This window comes from Corvus hawaiiensis, chromosome 9, assembly GCF_020740725.1.
Source record: "Corvus hawaiiensis isolate bCorHaw1 chromosome 9, bCorHaw1.pri.cur, whole genome shotgun sequence".
Classification (NCBI taxonomy): Eukaryota; Metazoa; Chordata; class Aves; order Passeriformes; family Corvidae; genus Corvus; species Corvus hawaiiensis.
This window is the reverse complement of record NC_063221.1, coordinates 4,484,484-4,511,050: the sequence shown is the minus strand read 5'-3', so window position 1 is coordinate 4,511,050 and position 26,567 is coordinate 4,484,484. Positions and strand designations below refer to the sequence as shown.

Here is a 26,567-nt window from a genome sequence, read left to right as displayed (position 1 = left end):
GTGCCCTGTGGGGAGGGAGGAAGGGAAGGGAAGGGAAGCTATGCTGGCAGCGCCCCGGGCTCTCCCCTTGGAGGGAGTGAGGGAAGAGGCTGCCGCCCCTCAGCCCTCCGTGGAGAGGCTCCCTCAGAGCCCGGTGCTGCCCGCGCCTCAGGGCGGAGCCACTCCCGGGCTCCCCTGCTTGGGATCTGGGGAATCGCCTCGGGAGCTCCGGGTGAAGCCTTCCACAGCTCTCCTGAACTTCCTGTTGGTGTGTGCTGGTTTGTGTGGAGGGTGGCGGGGCTGCTGCGGGATGTCACTGTAATTCCTCCGTCCTCGGGAGGGAGCGAATGCGACAGTCACATAGGCGGAACTGCCTTCAAGAGACACAGCTTCAGTTGGGTTGGAAAAGCCCTCCAAGCCCATCGAGTCCAAGCTGTGCCCGATCACCACCCTGTCGCCAGCTCAGAGCACTGAGTGCCGCGTCCAGGCCTTCCTTGGAGACCGTCACGGATGGGGACTCCAACTCCTCCCTGGGCAGCCCCTTCCAATGTTCGATGGTCTTAAAACTTGGTTATACGACTCAGTGTTAAAGGATGCTTGTTTCTGTTTGTTTGCTGGTACAAAATAAGTGTCTCTAGGGAGGTGTAATCGCTGTGCTTTCTACTCAGGCGTTCCCTTAGATGTGAGTAATTAACCCTGTTGAGATCTGCTGTGGCTCTGTAATGAGAAAACAAAAGAAGATTATTAAAGTATTTTTCTCTATGCAGTTAAAATTTATTTTTATCTCATCTGGACCTAAAAACTTGACACAAGTAATAAAGACAGCACACTTTTTGTCGTAGGATTTGAAGATGTCTAAAAAGAAGCTGAAGAAACTAGCTGGAAAGGAAGACTGTTTGGATGGCCAGGATGACAAAGTAGGAGCAGAAATATTACTACTTCTATTATCTTAATTCAGTCTCCTAAATTCAAGAAAACATGAATTGTTTAGTGGCCTTGTGGTAGAAGGATGAATCCGATTTAAAGACAGGGTCATAAAGAGCAGCAGGAGGGTTGAGTTGGTCAGATAATTAATGGTGTTTTTCTCCAGAGGCTGTGAGTAGTGTGGGAATCAGAAAATAGGAGACTTTTTTTATTTTAGCATATCTTTCTCTTTGAGGAAAGTTGGGTTTAATACTGGTACTGAAACCAATGCTGTTTTCTTGGACTGTTCTGTATCTTGGATCATATATCTTAATTTTCTGATTAACCACAAGTTGTCCTTCAGAGCATTTTGGTGAGCGACTCTCAAATATTTCCTTCTAGCCACTGAGACATAAATTAATGACCAAAATTCTCAGCATATTCTAGTACATCGTTGTGTCTAGTGAGTCAGTCTTCACTGAATCACTTGTAAAATGCAGGTACTACAGGAGTTGTCATCTTTCTGGTCACACATGTGGGTAGCTTCCTATTATTTTTTATTGTTTATGTCCACTTCTGACAAGGTGTTTTCTCTCAGAAGTGCAATACATAGTTGATAAAGCAGTAGTTTAATAAATCCACACTTAAATTTGCTAGATTTTTTTTCCACTGGATTTTGCAGAGAATATATATATAAAGTAAGAGAGCTTTTACCTGTGTTCTCAAAATTTTTTTGCAAGTGTTAATAAATTAGCATGATATTATGGCCTTATAAACTGAATTATTCGTGTTAGATGCTTTTTGATCATAGAGAAAATGTTGTTCAAAGTCAAATATTTATAACTATTTTTTCTTCCTCTGAATTCCTTACTATTATTCAATTTGTCTTTTTAAATTGACTTATCCTAAGGTGCTTTATTGTTTGTTTTTATTTTACTTCTGTAAGTAAGGGTAAACACTTGGCTTAAAACCTCATACTGTAGCTTATTTCCATTGCTAATGCTTCTACCAGTTTGAAGAATACAGCTTTAACAGCAAAAAGATAAGGAAACCTCTAATAGTAGCAAGTGCCCTCCAGTGTGATCCCAGTATGGGTGGGAGGTGTCTTATACCCCAAACTGATAGTGTTGGGAGAAGAGGAACAGTAAGAAAGTTTGCTTGTGATGACTAAATTAAGTGAAAATTTTCAAGAAAAGGAGAAGATAGGTTGAAAAGAAATATTAAAAATGTCATGGAAACTCATGGTTTTTGGGGAATAGGCCTTGAAGAGAGAAATGAATAACTGAGCAGCTGGAAATGGGTTTGTTACCACCAGAAGTTGTCCCAGCAGCATCATGAGCTCCACCTACCCCAAGGGAGCTCCTTCACTGCCTTCCAGCTGGTGGGGACAGCAGGGAGGTGGATGTGACCCCGGGGGGAGCCTTTGGAATTGTCTGTCCTTCTGCTTTTTCTGTTGCATTGCAGCTCCAGAACCAACCACAGGCAGAAGTTCTCAAAACTGCCTTAATTTAGGACTCCCCTGGTTTCTGCAAGCCTCTGATTTTTGCATTAAGTGCTCTCTAGTGTGGAAGTAAACCAGCTAAGGCCTCTCTAGGTAGGAAGAATCTCTGCTGCAGTGACCTAATGGCCTCATGGAGTCAGCATACCCCCGTTATTGAAGGAGTGAATTATTTGTGAAAGGATGAACTGTCTGAAGCTTCCTTATCCAAAATAATCCATATGTTACTGTTCTCTGTTGTAACTTCCTACACCCTGCTGTGGTTTTGGGAAAACTGAGTCGTCTAATGTGAGGTGTATAAAAAGTACCTGCCTTGTGGGACACATGGTTTTACCTGAGTGCCTGTGAATTGATCATGGTAGGAATATTACTGTCTCGGATCTGTAGTTGTCAGTGTTGTAGTGGGCCGTGTTGAATCATTTTGTAAGCATTAAAGTGCTCCATGATTAAATCATGAAGTGCTGCTAAACCCTTTGCACCCTTATCTTTGCATGCACATCCTTGGCACCCTTTGACAGTGTTTCTCTAAGGAGCCAAACCACTCAGTTGTGACACTGTCTTACAAAGGTCTTTTTTTTAATTGCAGTTTCCTCTGTAAGCCTCTGAATTTTTTTTTTCTTTCAGAACTCTGAAGACACAAGATCTTACAAGCACACTGTGAAAGGAGAAACAGAACTTCAGAGGTAAATTCTCAATCTGTCATTAAATAGAACTACTTAAAAGTATAACAATTATAGACCCTTTAATGCTGAACTGAAGACTATTTTCAACCTGTTTACCAAATAAAATACAGTGTTTTTACTGGTCTTTCTTTGGATATTTTAAACCTAGTGTACAGTCAATATAATTACTGAGTATTTTCTCTGCTCTTATAAGAAAGTTTCCTAAAAATTTTTCACATAATTCACAATTTCTGTAGAATGCTACTATATTCCCATCCATTGTTCCCTTTCCAAGTTCTCCAGTCAGTGCAGGATAAACAGTTTGAAAGCTGTGTGTGTTTTGGCACTGTGTGACCAAGCTGACCTTTTAGGATGACGCACCTCCTTTATCACTGAACTGCTGTTAAAACTTATCTGTGTGATAAGAAGAAGCTCGACTGTGTAGGGTGTCTCTCAAACCAACAGTAAGTGCAGAAAAAGCTTTTTCTCTATTTTCTTAAAGCTAAAGTGGCTGTACAGTGGAGAAAGGTAAATCAAATAAATGCTATATCAAACTATTTTGAAGGACAGATGTTGCTCCAAGTCATGTTTAAGAGCATGATGCTCAAAAATGCTTAGCTCTGTCTAAATCAAGTGCAGGTGCCTTTTTCATTGCTCTTTTCCATTAACTGAGCTAAATTACATTACTTCCTTCATGTTTCTGTAGGTCCAAACCAGAGAAAGATGGACAAGAGAAGAAGCGACACCGAAGTTCTAGTGTTTCCCACAGTGCTGATGGAAGATCCCAGGAAAAATCTCCAAACAGAAGCAAAACCCTGGATGGTTCTTCAATTCAAACTGAAAAGCAAAAGAAAATAGTGATCCAGTTTAAAGCCAAAGAAATCAAACATGGCAAAACCACCCGCACTCCTGATGTGGTGACTGCCAGCAAGGAAAGAAGTCGCTCTGATGGAACAGAAGGGAAAAGGCTCTGGCACAGCTTTGAACTTCAGAGGGACAAGGCACTGAAGAAAAAGAGAGAGAAAGCTGAACTCTGCAAACTCAAGCTAAAAGTAGAACAAACTATGTTAGAAAAGTTTAAGTCCTCTGTGTATGAGGTACCACATAAAAAGGCAGAGGGCTCAAAAAAGTGGAGTGAAGATGTCAGAATTCCCAAAAAGCCACCTGACAGCTATGCAGGGACTGGGCATGGTGATAAACCTGCCACAAAGGAGCCAAGAGCATTATCTAGCTTCTGGGAGGAAGAGGAGGAAGAAGAATATAAGGACTTTGCTGTGAAGAAGAGGCACATGAGTAAACACAGATCATCACACTCCTCATCAGAAACTCCGCCACGATGGGACTCTTGGAAGCGCAGAAAACATGGTGCTGGTTCTCCTAAAGCTCCTGGGCACTCAGGGACTAAAGAAGGGGACTTGGAAGCCACAGCACTGTGCTTTAAGCAGGTAATGAGAACCCAATTCTTTATGTAGGTGTTTCAGGCTGGTTTCTCAATGGCAGACAGATTTATACCAGCAGACTGTCTTACAGAATCCAGCCAGGTTTCATAGCTAACTAGGTGGATTTTTCTGATCTCAATGTAAACCTTGTTACCATCTTCCTCAGCTAAATGTTAAACAGGTCAGAAGAGTAAAGGTCTTGTATGTTGGGATTGTGTCACAGATGCTTCCACAGCTTTGCTTTGCTGCTGGGGGTGTGGAATACTTCAGTTTAGGTATAAATCAGCTGATTTTTTGTTTTGAGCTGATACGGTTATTTCATTCTTTGAATGAATAAACTGAACCAATGAAAACTTGCTGCCAGACAGAGCATTGCTGGCAGAGTGATGCCAGGAGACCTTGGGGTGGATCTGGGACTAAATTGGTATGTGTGCTGCAGAACTTCCCTTTTATGTGTGACGGGTTTATTTCTAAGCTTAGGTTGAGGTGCAGAGCCAAACACAAGCCGGATCTTGAGCACGGGGCTATTTTGCTGTTGTTCTTGTGTAAATCCCCAGCATCTTTGGAGATTCCAGTTTGTGTTACGGTGGTGTGAGCATTTGTGTGTATGCAAAGAGAGTTATTATGTGCAAAGCCAGGGGGTCATTGAGGTTGGAAGGCGCCTCTGGAGATCATCCAGTCCAGCCCCCTTGCTCAAGCAGGGTCAGCCAGACCTGGTTGCCCAGAACAAAGGATGGAGACTCCACAACCTCTCGGGCAGCCTGGTCAAGCGCCTTCAATGTGCAAAAGTGAGAGGTTAATGTTCAGATGGAATTTGCTGTGTAATTCACAGTTATTTATTTAAAAGAAAGCCATGCATCTAAGCCCCATTGAAATTATACTGTAGATGCTAATAACTGTGGTTTATGTTCCCTATTCACTTGGGAATACCCAGTGTTCTCTAAAAAGCCTTCTAAGATATGTGTTGTACTTCTGTTCCTGCTTGTTTCTAGAATGTTGAGGTCCCGTGCACGTCTGACTCCTACCAGGGAGGTGAGGTCAGAAAGCTTGTGCCTGTCCCAAAGGTGAGTGAGGAACTTGTTTAACACTGTAGGGCTGTATTTCAAAACGCCTGATGTGGGGATCCCTTGTTCCTCAGTATTCCTTGGTATTTTGTGGTGTTGGTAGGGTTTTTTTAATTGTTCCTACAGAGCTCTGAAGACTTTCCACCCCTTCAAGACAGTCAGAACGCAGAAACAGACCAAGAGGTTGGTAATGCTTTCATTTAACACTTCTGAGTTGTCTTAAGAGACCAAGGGCACCAAGGCTGTGTAACTGGAGAATTTCATGACCTTTCCTAGTATTTGGCATTGTTGACTCATGATCTACACTCCAGAAATGTAGAGCATTTATTTAAAAAACTAAGCAAACTTGCTAAAGTGCTGCTAATCAGGAGCTGTCTGAGATAACGAGTGTCTTTCTGTTACCATGTACAACAAAGGGGCCTTCATAGTTGCTCACATGCTCCAGCTGTCTAATTTTCCATCCTCTTAACTTTTTTGTTGGAAGAGAAACATATTTTTTTAAGAAGTGCCTGTTAGGAAACTTGCAGTTTGTGTAACAAAAAATGCAACAAAGTTTTGGAATACCAGGTAGAAAGGTCATAAATCTTTCTAGGCCGTATTTTGGATGTCTTTAGTGGAGCATATGCAGAAGTTCTCATGGCTTTACATTTCCTGTGCAGACTTAAAATTTTTCGGACATCATTTTGAGGCAGTTTTAACAGCATTAATGCAAAGGTATCTTTTTGGGGAAGAATCATTAAGTGATTCCTTCCAATGGATTGCACACATGCACATTTTCTTGCTGTAGATGCAGATAGTTGAAGACTTGCACGTTGCTCGTGTGGAGAAGAGGATGGCCTTGTCTGTAGTACAGACCTGTGGAGAACTTACAAGCATGGAGATAGATCTTCCAGAACAGGATTTAAATATTTCTGCTGGTATGCCATGATTGGATCTGCTTTGCTCTCTAGATGCAACCAGTAATTACAGTTACTGATGGTCTGAGTAGGGAGCACACAACTGATTATTGTTGCTGTTTTCTCTTTTTTTCTCTTCTTTTCTCTTCTTTTCCCCTAGGGGCTTTTAGTTCTGGTTTGAGCATCCTAGTGGTGATTGACACAAATATAATGATTAGTCACCTTGAGTTTGTGAGATCCCTGAAATCTGAGGATATACCAGGTATGTGAATATGTTCTGATGAGTAAGACATTGTAAGAAGAACAGATGCTGTAAGAGCTTCAGGCTGCCTGAAGGAAACCAAGCCTGCATTCCTTAAAAAGGGCAGCAGGTTTCATGCAGAGGCAGAAGGCTCACACTTGAGAGCCTGGTTCTGTGAACCCAAACAAGCTGCATCCTAGGAAAACCTCAGCTGTGGAAGCAAAACCTACTGTGCTTATAATAAGACCATGTACCTGCAGAGAATCATGGCAGATATTCCCAGGAAAATGCTTGAATTCCTAGACGTAAATAAGTTTTAACCCTTTCTAAGAACATAATTTGAGCATTTAACCCATTACTAGTGATAACTCTTATTTTCTAGTCTCCTTTTATCATTTATTTTTCTAGAAAGAGAATTTAAAGTGTGTTGAGGAGTCAGTCAGTGCTTTGTTTCTGTCTTGGTAAAGGTGACAGAACTGAGCAATTTCTCAGAAATTTAGAATGAGACCCTGGATTTAATATCTGGCTCTAATCTGCTGGGAAGCTGTTGGTTATTTGATGTTTGCTGGGTTAGGATCATGCATGTCAGTTCTTGGTAAGCATATCTGGAATCTATCAGAATGCTTAGGGTGCTTTGATGCTTTCAGCTAAGGAATACACTTATTCCAGCCACCTGGAAAATACCTGTCCTAAGGGCCTGAGTGATTTTCAGGAGTGTGTCAGACTGTATTTCTCCTCCCAGGTTAGGAATGCTGTTGTCTTATGTACACTGAGATGCCTTTTTTAGAATACTGCAACTCCCAGTTTATGGTCCTGCACCGGACCCACCATGCTGGTGATTGCTAGCCTATTTATTACAAAACAGATGGTTATTAATAAATTTTTTCAAAATTCTGTTCTCGTAATGTGAATGAGAAAGAAAATGGTTGAAGTATTTGTCATGGGTGGACCAACAGAACAGTCATTAAACTTCTGATTTATCCTGTATTTCATATAAAAGCTTTAAAGTTCAGCCCATACTTACCTACAAATAAAACCATGGTCCAGTATCCACACTTCCTGTTCCTGGTTCAGGAGTGCTGGCTGGCAATGAACACGAGCTTTTTTCGCTGCTTGTTTTGGCACAGTGACTGCTCTGGTCACTCAGGTGTGTGCAGCCTGGTATTCCAGCTGCTGTGTCACCTTGCTGCAACATCTTACAGCGAGTCTGTGCCAAGATAATTGCTGCAAATATGTGTTACAATGTTGTCAGTGCATTCTGCTGATTAAAATGTGTCTCCCTCTTGTTTGCCTCATGTCACTTTTCCATGTAATCAGTGTAGTGCCAGATTGAGGTTAGATTAGAAAGAGGGAACTCAGCCTTTTTTGGTTCTTTTTCGAATGCTAGATTCTCTCGAGCAAGGAATATGAGAACTATTGGCAATAAGTTGTGAACTTGCATAAATATGATGCTTGTATTGAAAGTTCTCTGTAGCAGTTTGTGTTACCTCTGCAAATACCTTTGTTTATTGGTGGTGGTTTTTTTCCTTCCAGGAGTTGATAGACTTGCATTAATAATTCCCTGGGTCGTCCTACAAGAGCTGGACAACTTGAAGAAGGGGAAAATGTTGCAGCATGTTCGGGACAAAGCCATCCCTGCAGTGCAGTTTATCTACAAGTGTCTCAAGAACCAGGATTCCAAACTGTGGGGGCAATCCATGCAGCTGGCTTCTCAAAAAATGTGTAATACATGTGCAATCCATTTGTGCTGGGTACTTCATCCTTGCACTTCACCTACTGGCAACCTTAGAATTCTGAGTTTAACGGAGACTTCACTCTGCAGTTTGCTAATTAAAATGAGCTAATGTCTTACAGCAGCTTTCCAGGCTGTGGTGTGCAAATGCCTTATTAGTGCTAGTGCTGTGTTCACTATCTGTTGTTTTATCAGTTGTTTCTTACTTTCACCTTGAACTTGTCTCCTTTTGTGGGGAGTATTAAACGTACAAAGAGCACCATGAGTGCAGGGAGGTGTTTGTGAGGCTGAGTTGTGCCCACATCCTTCAGCTGTGTCTGCACTGCCTTTGCAGATGGGCTGAGCGACGAGAACAACGATGACCGCGTCCTGCAGTGCTGCCTGCAGTACCAGAACTTCTTCCCACAAGCTCTTGTCGTCCTCTGCACGTGAGTTCCTGGGTGCTTTTAGCTCTCCTGCCACACTGCTTTCAAATTAGGCCTTAAAGAAAGAGCAGTTTCTGAAGTAAGCTCTTGGAAGGGCAATCACCCTCTTGAAAGCTAGAGTAGAAGGATATAATAAACCACTAAAATTGGAGATGGAATCACCTTCATGAACTTGAGGCCTGAAATAAAATTCAGCTTACTCAATATTCAATTTTAAAACTTGTTAAAGCATAGGTTTCTCAGATTTTATTCTGGTTTCTCATAAAAAATACTACTGAAGTTACAAAATAGGAAAAAATACGTGAATTAGTGATTGAGATCCAGTTAGAGACTTCATCCCTGTTTCCAGCCAGGCAAGCAGAAGCAAACGGGGTTAATCTTAGAAAGAGGGAACCTGGAGATGGATTTGCTGCTCTTCCTGTTTGTGAAGATAACAGCTGACCTCTGGGTATTGATTCTGAGTTTGATACGAGCAGGTGAAGCCAGTTTGAAGGACTAATACTCCTTGGCTCTACTTGCTCTGGTCTTGGCTAGAACCAGTTCCTGCATAGTTCAATGAGTGGGGTTAAAAGTCTGGGCACCATTTGGTTTTTTCAAGTTGACACAGGTGGCTGCTGAAAATGCCACTTCAGTCACAGTATTCATAGGGTAGTGATGGTGGTTTTACATTTCACTGATCAAAGAACAGAAGGTGACTTCAGAACTGCTTTTCATCCAAAAAATCCCTTTATCCTCTACCAGTATAAGCAATGGGAATTTTTGAGAAAGTACTGGGATGCAATTTTGTCCTGGATTTTTAAAGTAGTTCTGCTGGAGCAGGACCTCAGAATGGCATCTGGGATAATGATTTGGCCAGTAGAATAGTACTAAAGGGTCTCAACAAGGAGAACTAACTGTAGCCATCAAATAAGATATTACTGTCTCAGAATTATTGCCTAGTTTGCTTTCTGAGATCATAGCAACTAAGCATCACTCCTGTAGTAATTATAGCTATTGTTTTCTGAGAGCAAACCTAGACCGTGAAACACTTTTCAGGATGTTTCTCATTTTTACTTAATTCTCCGGTTTGATTTTTTGAACTGCTTCTAATTGCTTGAGAAAGAAAACTTTGTCTATATAACGAAGTTCACAAAGTAAGTTTTCCAAATACAAGTTTTTTCAGTGTGCTGCTTTTATTCCTTTTTTGACAACAATTAATTCTCTTCTAGGGATGATAAAAATTTGTGTAGTAAAGCCATTGTGAGTGAGGTGAAGGCATTCTGCAAAGCTGATCTGGTCACTGCTCTGCAGAATGTGAATGCAAACAGGCCCCTGAACTGTGAGGAGCTGCAGCAGCCAAAGCAGGGTGAGTCTGTGGAATATGCTGGTTTGTGAGTGTGTAAGAATCAGTGGGGCAAAGGGAGAACAGTTCCTACTATACCTTCAGTTTTCCTATGCTTTGAATCCTTAGGAATGTTTTTTGTTTGGGGAAGGTTTTTTCAAGGGTTTCCTGAAAGTTTGAGACTTTAATTAAACCATCTGTCTCAGAGTTCTAGGAAATTCAAATATGATGTGGTTCTATTTTATAGAAAAAACACTGTATGAATTTTCTGTGTTTAGAGTAATTTAAAAGGTGTCCTGAACTTTTTGGGACGGAAAGAGGTTTTTCATTTGTCCAAAGGTATAGCTTACAGAACTCAGAAGTGATCATCTTGTGCTTGCTGGTAACCCTGCTGGCTGTATATGATCTAAATTATTTAAGGAAAAAGAAATGTCTAGTAAGATCACTAATGAGTAATACTCTGGAGAAATTAACCTTCTTGGTTAGTAGCTCTTAATTAAAAATACCCACAGTACAAGTGGGTATAACTAGAAATACTTGAAACCTAATTAGGTATAGCCCATCTGCTTTATAAACTGAAGTGCAGTCTGTCTTTATAGACACAAGTTCTTCATGCACCATCAACATGACTTAGATATAAACCCAGTTTCAATGAATACCTTTTGTGTCGTTGGTTTGACAGATACAGAATTTGGGAAAACAAGAGGCGATGCTGGTTTTACTGCACGATTCCCAAATGTGCTTCCAGACCTCGAAAGGAACTTAGGAGAAGCTTTGTCTTCTATTTTGGAGACTGAAATGAAACTTGCATTTGGAAACCTGTGGATGGAGGTGGTTTCTTACATCAACTTGCTTGATATTTTGATTATTGAGAGGTTTGAATGTCCTTAGTATTTTATTGCTATTAATACCTGTGCCAAGCCAAACCCAAGTCATCCAGGTCCCTGATATAACAGTTCACTGACAGGGAGCAGCTCAATGTTCACTTCTAATATTTCATTTTATAGCAAGATTATCCTGTTTGACCAGTAGTGTGCAACATGTGCAGTATTTTAATAGAATTTTAATGACACGGTAAGAGGGGTGCTGATTTCTCAGTGTGAAGTTTCAGGATTCTTTTTATTAGCGGCATTAAAATTCTATTTCAGCTTCTCTAGTCAATTAAATCCCCACCCTGTAAATACATCCTTCAAGAAATCATTCCATCATGTTCTGTATAATATTGAGGCATTTGTTGCAGGCATTTTTTCCCCACCAGAACAGATGTGGATAAAACTGTTCACAGCTAAATTGATTCCAGTGCAGATACAGAATGACAAGGGTACTAATGAGAACCTCTAAACATTCTTGCAAAAGTATTGTTTGCAGAAGATAAATACCCATGTACAAGGCACTTTCAAATTGTTCATGCTTTACTTTAGATTCCATTTCATAGCTTCTACCAGCTGGGAGGCTGTTAGAAGTTTAAATTTATTGCAGATAAGCCTCTGTGGCTTGACAAATCCCCCAAATCGTGGGGTGACTGTTGTTTCCCAAACTGCCCTGATTAGCTGCTAAGCTTTTAATCACTTCTTGATTCACTTAGTTAATTTCTTTTAACGTCTCTTGAAATACTGGTTTCGCTTGATAGTAGTTAATATCAGGTTTTTTGCAATAGACATAATTTACTTCATGTATAAATAGTCACAGTGTTTATTTTTACTTTGTAACTGTACTAGAAAATCAAAGGCATATTTATTGTTGGTCTTTTTGTTCTTGTTACTGTTGGCTTTTGTGCACAAGTAACTCATTAGATCAGTTTTGAGATAAATCGAAAGTATTATTTTTGAGGAATGGGGAACCAAAAATTATGAGACTGATTGACTGTGCATTCCTTCTGAATGAGCATCACTGTTTAACCCATGATGCTGCTGGATCAAATCTTTATTAATAGATTAAACTTGTTAAATCTGGATGTGGTCTTATTTCTGAGGAATCACTGAAATTCTCCTTCAGCAGTCACAAATCATCACATTCTTGAAGAATAGAGCAGTTGTGGAATGTATAGAAATATGTCTAAATGAAAACCAGCCTTTGAATTTATTACATACTCTCTTCCAGATCCTGTATCTGAAGCCACCATGGACCTTAGCAAACCTGCTGAAGTGTTATAAAAAACACTGGATGGCTGTTTTTGGTTATGTGGTGCCAAGGAGTTTACTTTCAACCATTGAATGTCTTTCTAAACACCTTTGTGCAGGTAACTGTCCCTGACAACATTAATTGTAAACTTGTAAAAAGCCTCCCTGTTCTGGTTTGAGTTACAGAACTGACTGTGTGTATTAATGGTCACCAAAGTCTCTGAATTATTTTTAAAAAGCAGATAATCCTTTTCCCTCCTTTGCCCCCATGTTACGTGTGACCAAATGATCTGCATTTGCCAAATAAATTAGAGAGGAGCAAAGGATATTGAATGTGGTACGTGAGGGCAGGGAGGTTTGTTTTAAAAAGAAGCCAACAAAAAAAGACCCACAAACCATCCATTTGTTTAAAGATGTCTTTGAGCACTTGATTTTGACAGACAGACTGGTGAACTCCCCCAGAGGGTTTCCAGGCTCCTCAGGGAATGGTCCCGGCCCCAAGGCTGCCAGAGCTCCAGGAGCATTGGGACACCGCTCCCAGGGATGCACAGGGTGGGATTGTTGGGGTGTCTGTGCAGGGCCAGGGGCTGGATCCATGATCCTGGTGGGTCTTTTCCCACTCAGGATATCCTGTGATTTCATGGTTTTACCTCTCTGGGATATTGCTGTTCTGCAGAATTATTTTAGATATGCCAGTTGATCCTCATGCAAGATCCCAGGATAAATTTGGAAGGCTTGGTTAAGGAGTGAGCAGTCTCATGCATGTTTCTCTGAGATTGTTGTACCTGATGCTTCTGAACCATTTTCCTAGGCTTTTCACGTGCTTCTGTTAATCCAGGTATTTGAGTATTAAATTTGCATGCCAAGACTGATAGCTCCTAACATTTCTTTTTTCTCTCTCTCACATTAATGTCTAAACATCAGATAAACCATTTGACTCCTCAACAGTGCGTATCCTGCTCCAGGAATCCAAAAAATTGCTCCATGCTTTCAGCACCAGGTCAGACTACAACGGTGTCCTGCCCCAAGCTTATGCTGAAGTGACAAAGCTGTGTGAGACTCTAGGGGAGGTAAGGGCGGCTTTGGTGTTTGTCCACCTCACCCCATCCTCGAGTTGTTCCACATTCCAAACCTGGCTTAGATTTCTTAATTATTCCCATCATTTCCACTGATTACTCCAGGTAATGTTGCTGGGGTGTTTTTTAGACAAAGAGACCCTGACTTTAACTTTTATTTTCATGCAGTGAATATCTGCTGATACATTTTTTCCCTAATGTAAATGTGTTAGTATTGGAAAGGTGACTGAAAACCATTATTTTGTCTTAGTTTTCTATTGCATTGTAGCTGATGGGCCTTAGAGATGAAACTTGCTGTTTCACCTTCTGACATGGGTCCCATACTGCTGTTCTTAGGTGTGTTATTTCAGCTTTCATTGTCTTGGTAGCTGAAGACGGGACTCCCTTGTATCACGTGGTTTGTGATGGTTACTGGGGATTGTCCTGACACCTTTTGTGTTCTCAGAAGTTGATCTTCACTCACAGCTCAGCTCTGAGTTGCTGTGGAGGAAATTTCATCTGTCTTCGTTATGGTTACTGTCAATTCTGTATGTAATGGCATAAAAACTGGAGTCATGAGCATGGATGAAATACTTGGATTTATGGGAAAGAAGCTAGGTCAGAACAGCTGTAAAGAGTTCCTAGTGTCTTTGGAAAAGGCTGAAGGGGAAAGGAGGAAGGTCAGGAGTTGACCTGTGCTGGGACCTCTGTGTGATGCAGTCAGCCCTGAACCTGACATTCTGCTGCCAAAAGAATCAGGCTCTGTCTGAAAACTTGTCAGGAAGGAATTCCTCCCTGTGAGGGTGCTGAGGCCTTGGCACAGGTTGCCCAGAGAAGCTGTGGCTGCCCCTGGATCCCTGGAAGTGTCCAAGGCCAGGCTGGATGGGGCTTGGAGCAAGCTGGGCTAGGGGAAGGTGTCCCTGCCCGCAGCAGGGGGTGGCACAGGATGGGCTTTAAGGTCCCTTCCAACCCCAACCATCGAGAAAGGCTTTGGATGCAGAGACTGTAACCAAGGCAACTCAGAGAGTTCAGTCTTGATTTCTTGAGCATTGCTTAAAAAAAATCTGTAGAAGTGTGTAGATTCTGGTTTTCTGAAGCTAGGAACCAAATACATTGATTATTTGTTTGCTGAACTGTTTTATAAGGTGAGGGCAGACAGTGAGCAGGATTTATCAGAAGACATCATGGTTCTTTCAGAAAATGCTGCATGTGAAAAAATGGAAGCCACGACACCCAATCTGCAAAGCACTGAGGAAAAAGAGCTACATCCCAGCTTTCATGCAGCTCAGGAAAACAGGCACCAGGAAATCTGGTCTGTCCTGGAAGGTGTTTGGAACACCATGAACTTGTACAGGTACAGCTTGCTAAAGGGGCTCAGAACTAACACATAACCTTAGATAACTTTCAAACAAGCACACTTTAGAAACAGTGCTTTTTACCCTGTTATTAATCTAAATTGACCCCAAAAAAGAATATCACACAAAAGTTGGGAGTATGCACATTGTTATGTCAGTCTGCTGCTCTTTTTCTGCGCAGCAGCTGAAATAAGTTGCCCTGAAAAATAGAGTTGAAAACTCCACAAGTCTGGGACATCCATGAAAATTTTATATTTATCCATAAAATAGCATCTGAGATCTTAATTTTCCTGTGGTTATTTTCTTTCCAGACCCAGAGGAGGTCATCCAGCTTATGCAAAATTCTATACCCTATTTTAAAACTTGAAAATCAATTGGAAATAGAAAACATTTTGTTGTTAAGCAAAATCCTACACTTTACAAAATGCAGAATCTAGTGTATTTCCTTTTTCATGTAAACTCAAGAATTGCATGGAATTAACTCCTCTTCCATCTAGATGTTTTACCATTGCTTTTATTTTGGTTATTTTTGAAAAATCTGCTGGAAACTCACTGGGATGCCATATCTTTTGATAAAATCAGAATAGGTACTGTGTTTTTTCTTTGTTTTCTTAGTCTGGAATCTCTTCCGAGGAGGGGCTCTGAGCCAGCCAAGCACAAAGGAACTCCATTTCTGGTGGTCTGTGAGGACTCAGCTAATCAGCAGTGATAACTCCATTTCTGCACTGCCATGTATTCTGAGACTGTTTTAGATAGTGTGATTTATATTTTACCTTTTTGTTTTAATAGACAAAATACAAACACACAACACACACTGAGTTTCTCTGAATTCTGAGCTTTTTTATTAACTGCTTTTCTGTCTCTTCTTTATTTCTTTTGAATTTCAGTATTGAGCTATTCCAGAAGCTGGACCCCAGTGCAGTGACCATGGCTGCTAAGGCCTCGTTTGAAGAGGCTTTTTTGGGCCTGCAGAAGCTGTTGGCAGCTGTGAAGGACATCCGTGAGGGCATTGGCAGGTGAGCACTGCAGCTGGGCACAAAATGTGCAACAGGCACCTGAAGTCACAAAAGTTTGAAATATTTCAGCACCAAACCACTCTTTATTCTGTGTGCTTAGTGACATGACTTGCAGTAAAAATCCTGCTGTCAAGGCTACCTTGAGCTATTTCTTGGTAGCAAAAGATCATGAAAATGTTGCAGACATGGAGATCTCTTGTAGGGAATTTTTTTTTATGTCTGGGATTTGTTTGCCAGTGTTTGACCAGTGAGTTGCCTCTGCTCAGGTGTAACTGGAGCTATTAATGATTGATGGTTATGATTAATACATCAGTTCTGATGGCAGGAACTTTGAATAATTCAGGGCATTTGTGTTTCAACTGTGAGGCCCACTCGGATGGGGGCAAAGTTCCAGTAGAGTGAAGGATATAAAGTTTTGGGGCTTTGCTGTTCCCAGTTCTAGAGTGTTCTTCATGACAGCCATGACGACGACAATCAGCTGGATTCTCTCTTTAGGCAGGATAATGTTCCCTCTGTCTTCATAGAATCACAGAATCCCAGAATGGTTTGGGTTGGAGAGGACCTTAAAGCCCAGCCAGTGCCACCCCCTGCCATGGGCAGGAACACCTTCCACTAGCCCAGCTTGCTCCAAGCCCTGTCCAGCCTGGCCTTGGGCACTTCCAGGGATCCAGGGGCAGCCACAGCTTCTCTGGGCACCCTGTGCCAGGGCCTCCCCACCCTCCCAGGGAACAATTCTTTCCCAGTATCCCATCTAACCCTGCCCTCTGGCAGGGGGAGCCCCATCCCTCCGCCCTTTTTCATACAGCACAAAAAATTGGAAGTTTCAGGAAGAATAAGGAATCTCCTGTGTAGACTTGGCTTAGTCTTTTTTTCATGGCAGTGAAATACAGATCCATTCAAAGAATTGCAGTCTTTCTTTCAAAGATTAATGATCAAAATATTATAAAATTAGAAGCAGAAAAATATGGGTAGAAATGTGAGCTTGAGCAGCTGAGTGCTGATGGATTCAATTTATTGCTGGTGGGTTTTTTCCCTCTAAGGAAATTGTTTCAATAAAGCAGGTTACTGCTAAACTTTGCTCTCTTCATTCCAGTCCTAACGTTTTTGCAACAGATCCTATGGTATCAGTTTATAGATGTGGTGGGTGACATTTAATGGGAATATGGAATATTCAGGATGGTTATTTTTGTGTTGCAGAGGTGTTTCATTAAAAACTGCTGGTTTTCTTCATATGGGAGAGCTCTGTAAAAATAAGAAATCCTGAAATACGCAGGCTGACTGTTGGAATGGAGTAGTTTTCCTGGACACTTTGGAAATGCCTGCTCTGATGTGCAGGTTTGCAGTAGGTGGCATTGTGGAGCAGGAGATGGGGAGAATTTGCACCACGCTTTCGCTGCTTTGGCCTTGAGTGGAGGGGTTTAAGGGAGTTTGAGACTTCTGAGGAACTTTTCCCAAGAGTCAGGAGCCAGGTTGATGTCTCATTGCAGTTTTATGAATATTTCAGAGTATCAAAGCAAAAATTCAGAAGTTTTCATAGAATCAGAATGGCTGGGGTTGGAAGGGACCTTAAAGCTCATGTTGTTCCACCCCCTGCCATGGGCAGGGACACCTCACTTTCATTTTGCTCTAAAACTGACCTTGCAGTGTATTTATTTTTCGTGATTTTTGAAAAAATATCTTTCAGTGACTTTATCTAATGTCATGAGTGCAGAAAAGGAGGCACTGGAGAAAAAATAGTGAGGAAGTTCTGTCTTGAATATTTGGAGGTAACACAGCTTTAGTGATCAAACACAACTGGTTCTGTGGTACCTTCTGGTCCCTGCTGTTCAGAACAAAGAAGAGAGAAAACATCTTGTGAAAGTTTGGAAGCTTTACCAATAAATCGTATTGAAAGTTCAACTGCATTAAAAGTTTGGATTTTCAGATTGTTAAAAGCAATCGGAAAACATGATGATACTTTTTGAGATAAATGTAGTGATACCCTTAATCATAAAAAAAATCCTGCACCAGTGGCACTACCCCAGCTATTCAGGCTTGATGGCCAGAACATGTTAATGACAAATACAGATGTGGAAAAGAAAAAAAAAAGCTGTTTCATTGAAGATGTCTCAGTACCAGCTTTTGGCACCTTACCCTGTCCTGGTAGCTTTTGTCGCACCATGCAGGTTTTTCATTCTATCTTGGCTTTTTCCTCTAGCAGCATTGGTAGCAGAGTGGTGTTTATATTGCACAATTTTGTGTGCTAGAGATGGGTTACAGCCTTCAGCTCTGGAATTAAGAATAATCATTATGGTTAGCATATTCTAACTATATTACTACTGGTAATGAGCGAGAGTTGTTAAACCTCTGAAATTCAAGCATCCAGTAAAATTGTGAACCCATGACATGATTTTAAATAATTTTGGATTGAAGTTTTCTGAGTGTTCTCGCTGGTGGTTTATATTTGTATTTGGGTTGGGTATTATTTGGAACCAGTTAATTGGGGCACCTCATGTAAGGTCTCTTAAATGAACTCTTTAGAATAAAATAGGGGTTTAGATGAGCTGACGTTTGCCCTCAGCTGAATAGAACTTGTGATTCCAAGCTTTTATATGCACTCCTAAAGAACTGGACATTGTCTTCATGTTTCCTGCCAAGTTTCTTTTAGATAAGAAATCCTTGTTCATAGAAAAGAAAGAGAATTTAGTCTTTGGTGAATTGATACAGTTATTTCTAGTTGGATTTTTTTCTTTTCATCTGTTGGCTAAGAAAGAATTTTTTTGTTCATATGCCACCTTTAAAATCACTAACAGTTTATAGCATATACACTTAGATACAGGCCTCTTAAATATTTGTACTAATATGCTGTCACCTGTAAAAATATTTGTCTGTTACTGACTGCATAAGGAGCCTGAATTCTGCTTTTCTAATCTTTTATCTAAATGGAATTTCTCTCACACTCCCAGTGGTTTGGAAAAATGCGGGTTAGTCAAGGGCTTCATAAACATTTGTAAATTAAAAGTGTAATTTCTTAAGATTTTAGTAGTGCAGGAGAGCATTACCATATCAGAACTGATCGCTGAATCGAAATAATTTAAAAACAATTCTGCAGTTTTACTAATTTTAGTACAGAATTCCACAGATGTAGAGAAATTGTGCCCTTTTTATTTTTTCAGCTGGTCACTGGAGGAATTGAGATTTCTTTTCCTTGGTGTCTCATTAGAGAATTTTCTTCATTCCCTCAGGCTCCTGTGGCAGTTAATATTTTCTGCCATAAAGTTCCAATAAAGTCTCTAGATGAAGAGCTCTGCCTTTGATCTTGCTCTGCACACAGTCTCCTTCTGGAAGTAAAATGGAGATTAGCTTTCAGTTCAAAATATCAGACATTCCAATCACTACTTGTTGGATCTTTATGGTTTTATGCATTTAGGTGAAACCTGAAACTGAACTTATCTGCAGCCTTCTCTGCTGCCAGGCCCAAATTTGTCCTTTACCCACTGAAATGTTCTGTTGTGTCCATTTTATTGACAACTCTACAAAATAAAGCTCAGCTAGAGCTGGAACTGGGCAGTGCTCCCCAAGGGGCAGGGCAGAGGTGGTGCTGTGCAGCTGCTCACACCGTGGTGCCTTTAGAGCACTCTGAAAAGCAGAAGGGTTTCAAACACGGGGTTGTAAAAGACACGGTGCCTTGAGCCTGTAAAGCCAGAGGTGCCAGCAGGGGGTAACAGCTGAGACACTTCCACAGCAACGGAAATCACGAGCTTGGCTTCGGTGCAGGGAGAAGTCCCCTGAATTTCCCAGCTGGCTGCTGTGGAAGCAACCCTGGCCTATGTTGGTGGCTGTAACTCCACTGGAGCCCCTCGGTGCAGTGCAGTGAGGAATTGGTAATGAGCCACAGGGAACTTCGGTGTTTCCATTTCCCATCTCCTTTGCTTCCTTGAAGTTCGGTGTTTCCTTTTCCCATCTCCTTTGCTTCCTTGATATTCGGGCTGTGAGGTTAAAAGGGGCTGTTAATGCATGAGGCTGCGTTTTCTCCCATCAGATCCCAGCCTTTTAGATGGAGCCCTGGATTTGTTAACTGATTAGTGCTCTGTGCCAGCCCTGCCAGCCTGAGCAGTGACAGAGGGACAGCTGAGTGGGACAGGCCTTGGGGGCAGAACTTCCCCAGGATGTGACACGGGATTCCACACCGTCCCACCAGACCTCCCTTGTCCCTGCCCTCATGGGGTCTTGGAGCAGCTGGAAGGCTGAGCTGCTTTCACTGCCATTTGGGTTGTGGGTTGGGCTTTTTCACTTCTGTTTGATAAGTTCATTTTCTGGTTCTTTCCAAATAGGCTTTGCTTTCTCCCAGATCTTCTCTGTGCACAAGTGAGGAACCACATCCTGAGCTATTTCCTATCCATTTCTGTTTATTATTGTATCTTACACCTTGTGTTTGGCATCAGATGAGTGACAGAATGGGAGATAAAGAAATGTTGGGAGTGGTTTGGGAAGCTCTTGAGATAAAATCACCAAGTCTGACTGTCTCCTTTCTCCTTCCTGCCCCCAGGACAGCATTTAACCTCCGACTGGTGGCAGGTATCCACAGTCATTTCTCGGGTCTTTCCATGACATTATCTTCTCTACCTTACATGCTCAGTATTTCCAGAAAACTGTGTAGAATCACACTGGAGTTCTTAGGCTGAAGCTCAAGTACAGAATGGGGGGTGTTGTAGTGTGGTTCTGCAAGGCCAAGTGATGCCATGGATTTCCACCCTCTGCTTTTGAACCAGTGTGGAGAGAGAAGCAGCAGTGGTTAATGTTGTAATGGTCACAATACTGAGGTTCACATGGCTCCTTAGAACAGTTTGATGTAAAAGCCCTTTGCTTCATGGATTACAGATTTAGAGGATGTTCTCTAGACATTTCTGTAGTTGAGGCAGACTTTTTATCACTGAGAAACTTCCATGGAAACGAGGGCAACTTGATTTAATGAAGTAATAGAGGCAGAGTCAGTGCTCATACAGGTCCAGATTTCCCAGTGTGCACCTTCCCTTAAAATGTCCATTTTCCATAGCACAAGGTGGTGGCTACAGGAGATGAAAGGAGCATGAAGTGGTTGAAAGCAGCAGAGAGCGGTGGTGCTGTGAAATCATTGCTCTGCAGACAGGAATGTGTCAGTTTTGTACAGAAGAATATATTCCCAGACTGGAGCTGGTATTGCAGCCCCTATTTAGCTGCAGACACCACCAGGCTGTTTCATGAATGCTGACCTGTTGGGAATCTGTGGGGGAAGTTACGGTGCAGGCTCTTCCTCAGCAGCTTCCCAGAGCTCTGTGTGGAGCGAGGGCTCTCCCCTCAAAACAACAAATCTCTTTTATTTGGAGCTGCTGTAAAAGTTGGAGCCAAATGTCAGACTTCTCATTCCGTGGTACAAACCCAGAAACCATTGGCATCATCCAAGCAAAGGCCATAAAATGAGGTACAGGATTTAACATTAAGTTACTTGGATGATTATTTACACAATTTGGTTTTTTTTCCCAAAGAACTGGAGGCACAGTGGGTTTGTCCATCTACCTGAGGTCTTGCAGGGATACACCCCTTGCAGGGATACACCTGATATGTTCCCTCCATCCTTCCTCTAGAGAGGTCCCATGGCAGCTCCATCACTCACTCATGTGTGTCCTTGGCACAGCAGGAAAAATACTGATGGACAGACCTTGCCCCAGCATTTTGTGATGGCCTTGGGGTGAGGTTGTTCATAACACCTTTTGTGTTGTGGCCACTTGTGCATCCAGGCTGATGCCAGCAGTCGGGCAGTTTCTGACTGGACTGGAGGGAATGATTCCATGAGGAATCAGCCTCTCCCAGGCTCGGGATGCTCTGCTGCCACTGCTGCAGGTGCTGGGTGTGATAGGCAGAGCTGGCACTGCCTGAAGCTGCCGAGGGGGCATGGGAGCTGCCAGGTGGGAATGGGAGCTGCTATGGGGGGAATGGGAGCTGCTATGGGGGGAATGGGAGCTGCTATGGGGGGAATGGGAGCTGCTATGGGGGGAATGGGAGCTGCTGGGGGCATGGGAGCTGCTATGGGGGGAATGGGAGCTGCTATGGGGGGAATGGGAGCTGCTATGGGGGGAATGGGAGCTGCTAGGGGAATGGGAGCTGCTATGGGGGGAATGGGAGCTGCTATGGGGGGAATGGGAGCTGCTATGGGGGGAATGGGAGCTGCCAGGTGGGCATGGGAGCTGCTATGGGGGGAATGGGAGCTGCTATGGGGGGAATGGGAGCTGCCAGGTGGGCACGGGAGCTGCTGGGGGAATGGGAGCTGCCAGGTGGGCACGGGAGCTGCTGGGGGGCAATGGGAGCTGCTGGGGGGCAATGGGAGCTGCCGGGGGAGTGGGAGCTGCTGTGCAGTTCCAGCTGCCGGGATTCCCAGCATTTCCAAGGAGGGTTGCTGGCAGCTTCTCCCTGCCGGGGTTTTCCGCTGTCAAAGCCGATTGTCGCTGAGGTGCCCGCGGAAGGCTCCAAGGTGTTTTTAGGCAGAGCAGCCAGTTGGTTCCCTTCCTGACTCATAGTTGGCAGGTTTAACGCAAACATTTTGGGTACTGCTTCTTAGGAAGGGGGGGAAGAATGCGTGACTAATTTTTGGTGATAATTCCTACCAAAAATGATGAGAGAAAGCAGTGGACACTCCAGTCACAGTAAATCCTGTGCTGTGTCATGGTCTTCCAGCTTGCTTCAAACACAGGGTCCTTTAACTGGGATTTTTTAGCTTATTCTGTTACTTTCCTGATTTTTTCAACTCCTAATTAATTCATTTATAAATGAAGCTTAGAGCTTGCAAGAGGAGGGAGAGGAGAATTTGGGCACTTTCCCATGGGAAAGTAAATAGAGCTTTCCCCAAAAGATTTTTTCCAAGTCCAGTCATTATCTTAATCATTATTTAACTATGTAAGACTTAAAAACCAGAATTTTATCAATATTTCTTAATATTTATAAGGTGTTACTTGTGTTTTAATGTTGATTTTAAGGTACATTATACAGCATTTAGGAGGGTTCTGCTTTTCCTGGTGAATGCAAATAAAGTTGCACTGAGGTGGAACTAAATTGTATCTGCCTAAATAGATGAGGATATTTAATTTTGTTAAAAACCAACTTCCTTACTGGATGAGGTTTGGAGCCTTGTGGAAAAGGGTGTCCATCGAGGTGCTTCATTAAAGCCACCTCTCTTCAGCTGCCACATCCCGCTGGCCCTTGGCAGTTTTAGGTGGTGGTTATTAGAAGTAGCAAAAATGGGAAGTGAATTGCAGCATTTGGGCTGCACATGGGAATCTGGAGGGAGCGAGTTAAAGCTGGGGTGGGAATGTTGTGTATCCTGGGAAGCTTTGCTGTGGTTCCACGTGAGCCCATGGGCCTTGCTGGTGGGCACCAAAGGGCTTTCAATTACTGCTGGGCTTCCTCCCTCCTCATACAGCAGTGGGTCACAAAAACATGGAGGGAATTTTTAATTAGGAAAAGCCTCTAGAAAAGTCCTCACAGAAATAATAAGCTCTTTAATTCTGTTAGAGGAGTGGAAGGGAAAATTCTTCAAACTTCATAATTTCCTTTTTGTTCAAGTAATTTTTTTTTTTCCCTTGAGGATTTCTGGCTTATTTTTTAAACTCTTTCATAGACTCCTTTTCTACTTGCTTAAAAGCATCCCCAAACTTTTCTTTTTCAGAATTTTGACTCCAACCAGCAGTTTCCAAGATATTTGGACCCTCTATAACTTCCTCAGAAGGCATGAGGTATGATATTTTCTTTGGTGTTTGGTCACTTCACTTACAGCTTTTATTTCAAGTAGCTCTGAGGTCATGTCTCATCACTGTATTTCCACTAAGAATTTAGATTCTTCACTCTTATTTATTAGCTGTTGAACATAAAGATAGATTTTTGGTTGGATTTCAGCAGGTATTTGAGTTGCCTGTGTGATTTGCTGAGTGCTCACTTGGTGTGAATGATTTGCTGTTGAGAGTAAAAAGCCTTGAAATGAATGGTTTTAGTAGAATATTTCTCTATTTAATACATTACATATTTCAGGCTTGCAGTGCTCTGCTGTGCAGGGAAGTATATTTGGGGTTTGGGCCTTCACATGCATTTTTGGAATTGATGCAAGTCAGAGCCTATTTCATTTGAGGTACATACACACACACACACACATCTATATGTATTTATATATGTGTATATATAAATAAAACTATTGGTTAACTTGAGGGGGGAGGAAGAATTATTGAAGGTCTTTTAGATTTGTGCAGAAGTGGTTAGAAAATGGAGCTGGAATTTGTAATATTAGATTTTATTATAAGATACAGGATGTCTTTTTTAATGTACTGTCTCAACTTGAGAGCCTGTTAGGGAATACATGAGCTGTATCTGCTATTCCTACTGTATAATTGTAGCAGACATGTGATACTTGATAAATGACTATATGAATTCTTTCTTCTTTGTGTTAGATCAATAATAGTCTGAAATTCACTGCTGAGGAGCTGTATGAGTGTGTTTCACAGGAGCTGTACAGGTGAGCCAGTTACTGACCCCATTGGGGGGGTTGAGGCAGCTTTTTCACATGTATTAACCAAGGTACCATGAGAGGAATCATCCGGGTCAATAAAAAATCCCCCTTTGTAGGAACAGTGTAGGGAAAATGAATGGGGGATTTTTTAAATTCCCTTTTTAATTTTAATGCCCAATTAACACAGAGCAGGAGAGGACAGAAATTATATTGCAGATGAGGCATCAGTGCCTACATGGTGATTTTCAGCTGTTGGAGGTGAGGTGTTGGGCCCTCTTTCCTATGCCAGTGGTTTCTGGCTCATTTCTTTATGAATTTATGTCACTGAGGGTTTGTGAATCCAGGCTCTGGGAGGTTTCTAAAATGTTATCGTGGGTTTTTAATAATTCTGAGCTGCCTAATAAAGGACAGGTAACTGGTTTTTGCTGTTGTGTGGATATGAATGAGCTGTCACTGGCCAGGATCAGCTGAGTGAAAGGCTGGGTGGTGAATTACTCTAAAAAGCTTCCCTTTGCCTGGACTGATTCTGGGTCCCTGAATCCTCCGTGAAGTTCAGAGTGCAGATTGCAAGATCAGGGCACAAAGTTATGCAGAGGGAGACATTCAGTATTTTAATCAGCAATAAAAAACAGTTTAAAAGCTTCACTCCGCATGAGTTGATGGCTCTAGACCTGTATTGATACAGGCAGAAAGAAAACTGTGTGTGGAAATTTGTGCTCAGCAGAGTAAAACAAGTATTTTGCAGACTGCTGTGGCAGCCCTCAGGCTGTGCTTGGGGAACTCAGTGATGGGGGTTTTCTTCCTTTTTTGAGGAGCTGCTTTTAAATGGTCTTTTGAGAAAGAATCTTTTGGAAACCAAAGTTAGGGCATGTTTATATGTGATCAGGTTGAGATTCCTCTTTTGAAAGTCATAAGGGGGTGTATCCAGATCGTTATTTTGAGTGTGAGTACAGGGTATGTCAGTGTATGAAGGATGGTTTGAACTGAACCTTCCAGAATCCCAAATCTCTCCAGAAAGTGGATGTCAGTGACCTCTCCTGCCGATTGTTCCACTTTACCTGCCCCAGAAGGGAACAGGAGCTCTGCCTGTGGCAGCTGTGGGTTGGGTGTTGCAAGGAACTCATATGAAATCCTCAGGTTTAGCAGCTGTAGTGCAAAAGTCACTGCTGCTGCTTGAGTTTGATGGAAATGTCCTTGAAAATGTAGGGAGTATTTGTAAAGATTTCTATTCTGCTGTGTCCTGCTAACCTTTCTCTCCTGTCTCCCAGGGAGAGGCTGGAAGTGGGCTGCTGCCAGCTGGCACAGCTGGAGCAGATGCTGGAGCAGTGCCAGGCCTCTGTGTACAGGGAGGCCAAGAGCAGGGGCTGGCTCTGACCCGGGCTCAGCTGTGTGAGCTCCACCTCCTCAGGGGGAGGAGAGGGAAGTGCTGGAGGAGCCAAAACTGCCGTGTTTTCTTCCTCAGCGGTGCTGGTTTGGGTTGGAGTTGAAGGGAAAAACACAGTTCCACGTGGACATTAAATGTCGGGATTTCTGCTGAGAATTCTGTTCACTTCTAGAATGTTCTGTCTTCAGTGAGGGTGCCGCTGGATAGCCATGGATAACCAGGAGAAGCAGTGCTGGTTCGGGATGCAGCAGCTGTGCTGGGCTGCTCTGAGCATCCAGCGTTGCTGTGAGGAGCTGAGCTGGTAATGGTTGTAGAGGAAAACCCCTGTGTTTGTGTTGCTGGTACTTTACAAGTGACAAGTGAGAGAAAGGAATCTGTTGTGTCAGCCAGAAGCTCGGGAGGGCAGGAAGTAGTGCAGTGCAAGGCTGGAAATGAAGGACTGACCCACAGACACAACGTGTGTCTGTGAGGGCTTAAGAGAGGACGTAGAATGAGCAAAGGAACAGACTGATGCTCATTTTTCCTTAAAGACAAAACAGACCTCCCCCCCGATGCAGGTGTTTGTCCCAGACCCCTTTTCAGAGGAAAAAGGTGTTTCTCCTTTGTTTAAGCAGGCACTTTATCTTCATACAGTGGAAACCTGCTAGCAGTGCTCTTGGGGGAGCTCCTCATCCTGCTCTTGCCACATCCTCCTGCAAGGTGGGCCTGGTCCTCCCTGCTCTCCAGGTGACATCCCTCTCTGGCTGCACTATTGGTTGCTTTCCAGAACTGCTTTAAGTCGTGAAACTTTGCAAAAGCCATTTTCTAAGGCCTTTAACACTACCTCTTCTGTGTATGTATTTGTACAGAGATGAGCTGACTGGCAAAGTTCCAGAGTGTCTATTTTGATATTAACTTTTGGATGTATTTGTAAACTCTTGATTGTAAAAATGTAATTTATTGTTACATTAAACAGTGTTTGATTCTGA

The 26,567-nt window shown here is 42.5% G+C and overlaps 1 protein-coding gene across 6 annotated transcripts in view; it reads left to right on the top strand.

Moving 5' to 3' along the window:
* SWT1 (SWT1 RNA endoribonuclease homolog) overlaps positions 1–26,567 on the top strand; it is a 26,792-nt gene extending 225 nt beyond the window's left edge. The window contains exons 1-19 of one of the 6 annotated variants that reach the window (XM_048312243.1): positions 11–247; positions 822–896; positions 3,005–3,063; positions 3,749–4,487; positions 5,474–5,545; positions 5,672–5,728; positions 6,333–6,462; positions 6,602–6,703; positions 8,216–8,404; positions 8,749–8,842; positions 10,048–10,184; positions 10,843–10,991; positions 12,261–12,399; positions 13,205–13,350; positions 14,481–14,689; positions 15,578–15,706; positions 23,385–23,451; positions 24,157–24,221; positions 25,484–26,325. In XM_048312243.1, the coding sequence (XP_048168200.1) occupies positions 41–247; positions 822–896; positions 3,005–3,063; positions 3,749–4,487; positions 5,474–5,545; positions 5,672–5,728; positions 6,333–6,462; positions 6,602–6,703; positions 8,216–8,404; positions 8,749–8,842; positions 10,048–10,184; positions 10,843–10,991; positions 12,261–12,399; positions 13,205–13,350; positions 14,481–14,689; positions 15,578–15,706; positions 23,385–23,451; positions 24,157–24,221; positions 25,484–25,589 (2,871 nt within the window). In that variant the 5' untranslated portion in view covers positions 11–40 and the 3' untranslated portion in view covers positions 25,590–26,325. Of the gene's footprint in view, positions 1–10; positions 248–821; positions 897–3,004; positions 3,064–3,748; positions 4,488–5,473; positions 5,546–5,671; positions 5,729–6,332; positions 6,463–6,601; positions 6,704–8,215; positions 8,405–8,748; positions 8,843–10,047; positions 10,185–10,842; positions 10,992–12,260; positions 12,400–13,204; positions 13,351–14,480; positions 14,690–15,577; positions 15,707–23,384; positions 23,452–24,156; positions 24,243–25,483 lie in introns of those variants that run through there. The other 5 variants (XM_048312244.1, XM_048312242.1, XM_048312245.1 and 2 more) reach the window with 5 other exon arrangements.